The 7,500-nt window shown below is 43.2% G+C and overlaps 1 protein-coding gene across 3 annotated transcripts in view; it reads right to left on the reverse strand.

The window, feature by feature from the left end:
• Nucleotides 1-7,500, reverse strand: part of unc13c (unc-13 homolog C (C. elegans)) — a 143,515-nt gene that overhangs the window by 118,863 nt on the left and 17,152 nt on the right. For 2 of the 3 annotated variants that reach the window (XM_081716214.1, XM_081716215.1), the window contains exon 6: nucleotides 5,735-5,788. In XM_081716214.1, coding sequence (XP_081572340.1) covers nucleotides 5,735-5,788 — 54 coding nt within the window. Of the gene's footprint in view, nucleotides 1-5,734; nucleotides 5,807-6,591; nucleotides 6,598-7,500 lie in introns of all 3 variants that reach the window. The other variant, XM_035525330.2, reaches the window with a different exon arrangement.

Consider the following 7,500-nt stretch of genomic DNA (forward strand, 5'->3'; position numbering starts at 1 on the left):
AGAATATGAAAGGGACAGAGAAAAGAGGGAGAGAAGAAAGGAAGAGTGATAGTGCCAGAGGGAGGGAGAGAGAGGGAGAGAGAAAGACAGAAAGAGAAAAAGTGAGATACAGGTGCAGGATACATTGGTGAAGAAGAAAATAGTCAAACAAATGGAGGCAGAAGAAGAATGAGAACATGAGAGAGTTCAGGAGAACGTCTTCACCGTGAGAAAGTGTGAGTTTAGGGGAACGTCTTCACCATGAGAAAGTGTGAGAGTTTAGGGGAATGTCTTCACCGTGAGAAAGTGTGAGTTTAGGGGAACGTCTTCACCGTGAGAAAGTGTGAGTTTATGGGAACGTCTTCACCGTGAGAAAGTGTGAGAGTTTAGGGGAACGTCTTCACCGTGAGAAAGTGTGAGAGTTTAGGGGAATGTCTTCACCGTGAGAAAGTGTGAGTTTAGGGGAACGTCTTCACCGTGAGAAAGTGTGAGAGTTTAGGGGAACGTCTTCACCGTGAGAAAGTGTGAGTTTAGGGGAACGTCTTCACCGTGAGAAAGTGTGAGTTTTGGGGTACGTCTTCACCGCGTGAGAATTTAGGGGAACGTCTTCACCGGGAGAAAGTGTGAGAGTTTAGGGGAACGTCTTCACCACGAGAAAGTGTGAGACTTTAGGGGAACGTCTTCACCACGAGAAAGTGTGAGAGTTCGGAGGAACATCTTCACAGCGAGAAAGTGTGAGCGTTTAGGGGAACGTCTTCACCGTGAGAAAGTGTGAGAGTTCGGAGGAACGTCTTCACCACGAGAAAGTGTGAGACTTTAGGGGAACGTCTTCACCAGGAGAAAGTGTGGGAGTTTAGGGGAATGTCTTCACCACGAGAAAGTGTGAGAGTTCAGAGGAACGTCTTCACCGCGAGAAAGTGTGAGAGTTCAGAGGAACGTCTTCACCGCGAGAAAGTGTGAGAGTTTAGGGGAACGTCTTCACCATGAGAAAGTGTGAGAGTTCGGAGGAACGTCTTCACTGCGAGAAAGTGTGAGAGTTTAGGGGAACGTCTTCACCGCGAGAAAGTGTGAGAGTTCGGAGGAACGTCTTCACCGCGAGAAAGTATGAGAGTTCGGAGGAACGTCTTCACCGCGAGAAAGTGTGAGAGTTTATGGGAACGTCTTCACCGCGAGAAAGCGTGAGAGTTCGGAGGAACGTCTTCACCACGAGAAAGTATGAGAATTCAGAGGAACGTCTTCACCATGAAATCGTGTGAGAATTCAGAGGAACGTGTTCACCGTGAGAACGTGTGAGAATTCAGAGGAATGTCTTCACCGTGAGATTGTGTGAGAATTCAGAAGAACGTCTTCACTGTGAGATTATGTGAGAATTCAGAGGAACGTCTTCACCGCGAGAAAGTGTGAGAATTCAGAGGAACATCTTCACCGTTAGATCATGTGAGAATTCAGAGGAACGTGTTCACCGTGAGAATGTGTGAGAATTCAGAGGAACGTCTTCACCATGAGAACGTGTGTATGAATCACTCTGGCTTCAGAGCCTAACTGCATTATGGCTTTGAAACAGCACACAAGCTCAGAGGTTTTGTTAACAGGCAGTAAAACAGGCAGTAGCCATAAAACTCCAACTAAATCACTATTTAAACCACTATCAATGCATCGGGATAAAATGAAAACAGTATGATTGACAATTTAACTTCTTTTAAGAAGTTAAATTAAATCAACATCTACATTCATTCCAAAGCTCTCAAATACAACACACCTACATGCAGAACAATCTTCTGGGCCTCAACGCAGATGTATTACTGAATCCCAGGGTTTACATACACTGACCCATCAATCATGAGAAGCTGAGACTGTGTCCTTCTCTGAGGAGGTACTGGGTTATTGGCCTGTTTTATTTTCCAGTTTACTCGTGTGGTCATTTACCAGCGTTCTCCCTTCTAAACTGATCAGAGGGTCAGTACTGAGCTCAACGTGATGGACATTTTATGTTTCTTACGTTTCTTAAACCCAGTAAAATTTGACGAGAATGTCAGAAGATTTAACAGTGGGTTTGGTTCAAGCTCTTTCTTAAAAAGCATACATTCTGCTGAGTTTATTTAGAAACACCTCTGCCCTTAAAGTCATTTGAGTAATTTAAGTTCAGTGTAAATGAAGCGGCTCTTTGTCCTGTATGCGTGTTGTAGGCTAACTCTCAGGTTATCCCATAATATGCCATCAGTGACACTTAAAGAAGAACTCATGTACCCATTTTGATTCTGAATGTACAGACCGAGAGAGAGAAAGAGAGAGAGAGAGAGAGAGAGAGAGAGCGAAGGTGGGGGAGAGAGGTGGGAGAGAGAGAGAGATAGACAGAGAGAGAGGGAGGGAAAGAAAGAAAGAAAGAAAGAAAGAAAGAAAGAAAGAAAGAAAGAAAGAAAGAAAGAAAGAGGGAATTCCTTTTCTTTCTCTCCCTTTTCTGTGTCTGCAATTAAAATGTAAATGTGCTGTGAGCTGCTGTCAGATGAGGCCATCTGTTCTACACTATGGTGATGGTCTAAATGACCTATGGAAGCACAACAGGACCAAATTCTTGGAGAACCAGTAAGCAATATCTATCATTAAAATAAATTACAGAGTTAACATAAATGATGAACAATAAATAATCCACTTTCACTCTTCGTTGTGTCTCATTCTCATTCTCAACTTTCTCACTTGAGCTTTGGCCTGCACGAAAAGATAATGAATCACTTTCTATTCAGAGTTTGATTTGTTGGATACGGATTACTCTGTTTGGTTCTCAAAACGTGGCTGGATGTCATCCAGACCTCTGCAGTCCTCATCAAGGCGTGGTATTTCAAAATCTACTTCCAACTCTAATACACCTGTTTTACATTTTAACGAGCTGAAGAATGTGTGTGATGTGTTTATGTGTGTGGGTGTCTGTGCGTATAGCAATCAGATACAAACAATAAGTAATTATAATAAATCATATTAATAATGAACTCCAGTGGTAGTAACAGTAATTGTGGGGTTTTGAGTTTCTCTGGCAGCTGTTTGGCAACCGCTGAGATGAGATGAAATCCTACAACAATGCGTCACAACTCTCCTGCTTCTCAGAATGCTGATCCTAGACCTGCTTTTATCTTGAGTAATATGACCACCCGGCTGTTGAAAGCCTGATCTGAGATCTACACTCTTACAATTGATAAATACGGCTCACTATCGTCATGGTGCCCACTCGCTCATGGTTGACGTCTAGATCTATGTGATTATCCATCATGCACTCGACATGGCTGCACTTAAAAGGTAATGCCTTAAGCCAGAGCTACACACCTAGACTTTAAACAGCTAGAATCATTCTAGCAAGAGTTTGAAAGCCATTGACCCGGTTTGGCTCGGTCTGGCTCGAGGTACTCATCTGGAAATGATGAATCGATCGTGAATGTCATGTCCGTGATTGGTTGCGTTAAACACTTTTGTTAAAAGTCTTCTGCGGTTCTGTGACCGTGTTCTTCCCCAGCTGACTCCTGCCTTTCTGGTGCGAGTCCTATCTAATGGACCCTCTCCCTCTCCATACAGCAGATAACGCTTCACCATCTGCTCAGCCTACTTCCAGCCTGCTGGATTAACGACACCAGCAAGGCACCTACTCTCACTCAGCTACCGCCAGACTATTTGCTACAGTAAAACCGTTTGGCAGATGTTGAGAGGCTGGCTAGCAACTTCATATTAAACCATATTCTATCACATATATTAACCATATTCTGTCATCTGTATTAAACCATATTATATCCAGTTTGAAGTGTTGTTCACTGCAGCACAACTGTTGCCAAAGCAGCTCTCTGCTCAGTTGAGACTGGCAACACCAAACATGCAATAACACATTTGCTGACTACAGCGTTTTATTTTTCAACAGAGGGAAACAAAAAGGTTTGCATGAAAGAAAAGCGTTATTAATAAAGAATATTAATGTATTAATATTAATGTTATTAATAAGGAATATTAGGTTCCATGAGACTTCCAGGAGTAACAAAACTTCCCTTTGTTTCTGGAAAAAGGAGGAAGGTTTATTTTATTGAAAAACCCAAGTTCTGAAGTAGGTTATGTTGTTCTATATTATGCAGAAATGGGATCTTCTCTGTCACTTTGAATGCTTTTTTACCACATTACCATAAAGAGGAAGGTCTTGGTTTTTTGGTGATACCAATTTCATCTTTGTGCTTGTTTTTAAAAAATCCTCCTTTAAACTTTGCGCTTGCACGTCTCTTGACACTGGAGTAGTAAAACACTCAGAGATGAATCACTGAATTGTCTCTTTCTGGTCCTTTGTGGTTGTATATAAGCAATTTTCCTGACATGAATTCATTTAGTGTAGCTTTCCTATGTTTGATTAAAGTTTACTGAGATGATGCCAATTACATCCTCATCCTGAGGTTATAGATACAGCATCACTGTAATCCTGAAAGACTTCATTACACATCCACTGAATTTAAAGACACTCACCCTGGAAATGGATGTCCAGTACAAACAAACCCAGGAATGCCTGTCAAATCCAAACCATCCTCAAACTGCCTTTCTAGTCCAAACAAACCCAGAATTCCCTACCCAGACTAAACAAACCCTGAATTCCCTACCCAGACTAAACAAACCTGATCAGTCCAAACAAATGCTAGCATGACTGATCCAATACCCAGCCTTCATCATCAGGAAGTTTAGAATCAGTCTGCCATGAGTCAGGCTGCCTTGAATCAATCTGTCCTGAGTCAATCTAGCTGGAGTCAGTCTACATTGAGTCAGTCTGCCTTGAGTCAGTTTACCTTGAATAAACTTGCATTGAATCAGTCTATCTTGAGTCTATCTTCACTGAGTCAGTCTTTGTTGAGTCAGTCTTCATCAAGGTTTTTACCTCACGGCAACTTTAACACTCTTATTTATTCATCGGCTTCATCTGGCTGCAATGCTGAAAGTGAGGGATAGATGTCAGCAGAACAGAGCAGTAATTCTCCTTCTATTGATTAAGGCTCTGTCCTCCTTTCATTGATTAAGGCTCTGTTCTCCTCTCTCACCATGCCAACTCTACTGCAGAAACCAAAGTGCTGTTGTATAATTAAGAGCGGAGTCTCTGAGACCTGAGGGACTCGATCTGGGATCCCTCCGCCCGGCTGTCTGGAGGTGACGTGGGCTTCTGCGCTCAAAGGACAGACTGTGGAGTTATTCAAAATTTTTACTGTCATATTAGTCTTTAAGTGAAGTGTATTGTACAAGCTTAACTGACTCGAGGCTTCAGTTTTTTTTATTTTATTTCATATTTTTGTTTATTAACTCCTCTCCGGTTGGATGACTGGTTGCTGCTACGTATGGAAAATCTCTCATTTGTCACTCTTCACTGAAAGTTTGTCCTCCCCCTATGTCCAACAGCCTGTGGTGTAAACAGAGGTGCTTTGAACAGCACTAGTGAAAAGGCTGATAACCTGTATGTGGATTATCAGTACATTTTGCAAGTATTTTATTATTACAAAAAAGCTTGACCTGTACACAGCATTGTTACTGGTGTGAGCAATACCATACAGAAACACAACGTGCTGAATTGCAAATACTGGATATTGACAATTGTGCACAACATAACGTTTTCACGTGCATATAGGTGTGCATGCACCCAAATCACAGTGAGATTGGCACTTGTGCACATTACATTAGTGACACACAGACGCTCTCCATTAAATAGTGATGGGCTATTTGTGTGTGTGTGTGTGCGTGTGTTTGTAGTACTTACGAGATCCTCGTTGTTCAGGGTGGATCTGGTCACAAGTGCAAATGAAATGCCTGCCTTTCGAGCAGCCAAAGTCTGGTGAGACAAAAGAGAATCACTTATGAAACAGGAAGGAGTGGATAGAGGACAGGACCAGTCAGACAGCTGCCACCAGTCAACCAGCTCTGACACGCTGTGCATGAGTTCAGTGCACCTGCACCAGTAAGCAGAGCACTGGTGCAGCGTGGGACCAACCATGTTTAACATGGTGTCTCATCAGAGCAAAACATTCTACTAAACTCCTTTTGAGAGAAGTGTTTTCTGTCTAGTCTATATTCATGTTACACTGTTTCATTACAGTAGCACAATGTTAGGATCGTGAACCTTTCTGAGTCATTAATGAATTCATGTATTTTCTGACCAATAACTATAACCCCTGGCCCCAATGGTTATAACACCTCATGCCCTGCTGCTTGTTAGAGGAGATAAAAACAGAGGAAGCTGAATGACCACTCAAAACCCTCACATGTGACTCCAGATTTTAAAACCTTCATGTGTGAATCCAGACTCTAAAATCCTCAAATGTGACTCCAGATTCTAAAATCCTCACGTGTGACTCCAGGCTCTAAAACCCTCACATGTGACCCCACACTCTAAAATCCTCACATGTGACTCCAGGCTCTAAAACCCTCACATATGACTCCACACTCTAAAACCCTCACGTGTGACTCCACACTCTAAAATCCTCACATGTGACTCCAGGCTCTAAAACTCTCGTGTGCAACTCCAGATTCTAAAAGCTGCTAAATAAGCTATTAGTGATGCATTAAGATGCTTTAATTTCATTAGTAGAGCAGGACCAAGGCAAGGCAGATACTTACCAAAGCCTTCGCCATTCGGTGAGGAAGATGGGAGAGAAAACACAGAGAAGGCTGGATTAATGAGAGAAAGTGTGGACAGGGCAGAGCAGACCAAGCATTTGGTGTACTGGTGGCCATGTCTGCTGCCATGCCATAGAGTGACTGAGTTTCTCAGGAGCAGAGGATGCATGTCTCTTACGCAGATCCTTTAAGACTGTCCTCCGCTGAGCTGCTTAATTCATGCATTACATATCAAGTTTCACTCATGCTTTTTAAAATGAATTGTCCTTTTTCGTGAATCTCAGAAATGAGGGCCTGTGTAATATTTCTGCAGTCTGCTGCTTCTGCACGTTTGACAACTACAAACAGACGAAGCACGTGTTCACGTGAAGTCACCTACTGAACACTGAGCACACCTATACATGGAGTTTTATGACTGCTGAAGAGAGAGAGAGGGGGACAAAGAGACGAAGAGAGGAAAGGAGAGAGAGAGGGAGAGGGAGAAAGAGAGAGAGAGGAGATGGAGAGAGAGAAAAAGAAAGAGAAAGGAGAGAGAGAGAGAGAGAGGGAAGGAGAGAGGAAGGTGGGGACACAGATCAAGGTGGTGGGCAGTAAACCACTGTGGAGTTGTGCAGGGAACAGAACGGAGATGCCGGCCCGACAGCTGACAGTCCTGGATTTGTCTTTACCATTTAGCGCCTGCTGTAAGAGCCAATCATGGTAAAGACCTGGAGGGTTTAAAGGTGCCTGTAAGCAGGGGGAGATGTGGGGGCAGGGGACGTCCCACCTGTACATGAACTCCGTGTGTTTATGTACGTTTTCAGGGGTCAGCATGCACCGGAGTGGCTGAGGGTTGCTGCAGGCAATGCGGTGAAAGGAGTGTGCGGATGTGCCAGGCTAGATATACTCTTATGATAGGTGGCAGCCCGA

Source organism: Electrophorus electricus, chromosome 6 (genome assembly GCF_041902795.1).
Source record: "Electrophorus electricus isolate QZ-2024a chromosome 6, ASM4190279v1, whole genome shotgun sequence".
NCBI classification, from domain to species: Eukaryota; Metazoa; Chordata; class Actinopteri; order Gymnotiformes; family Gymnotidae; genus Electrophorus; species Electrophorus electricus.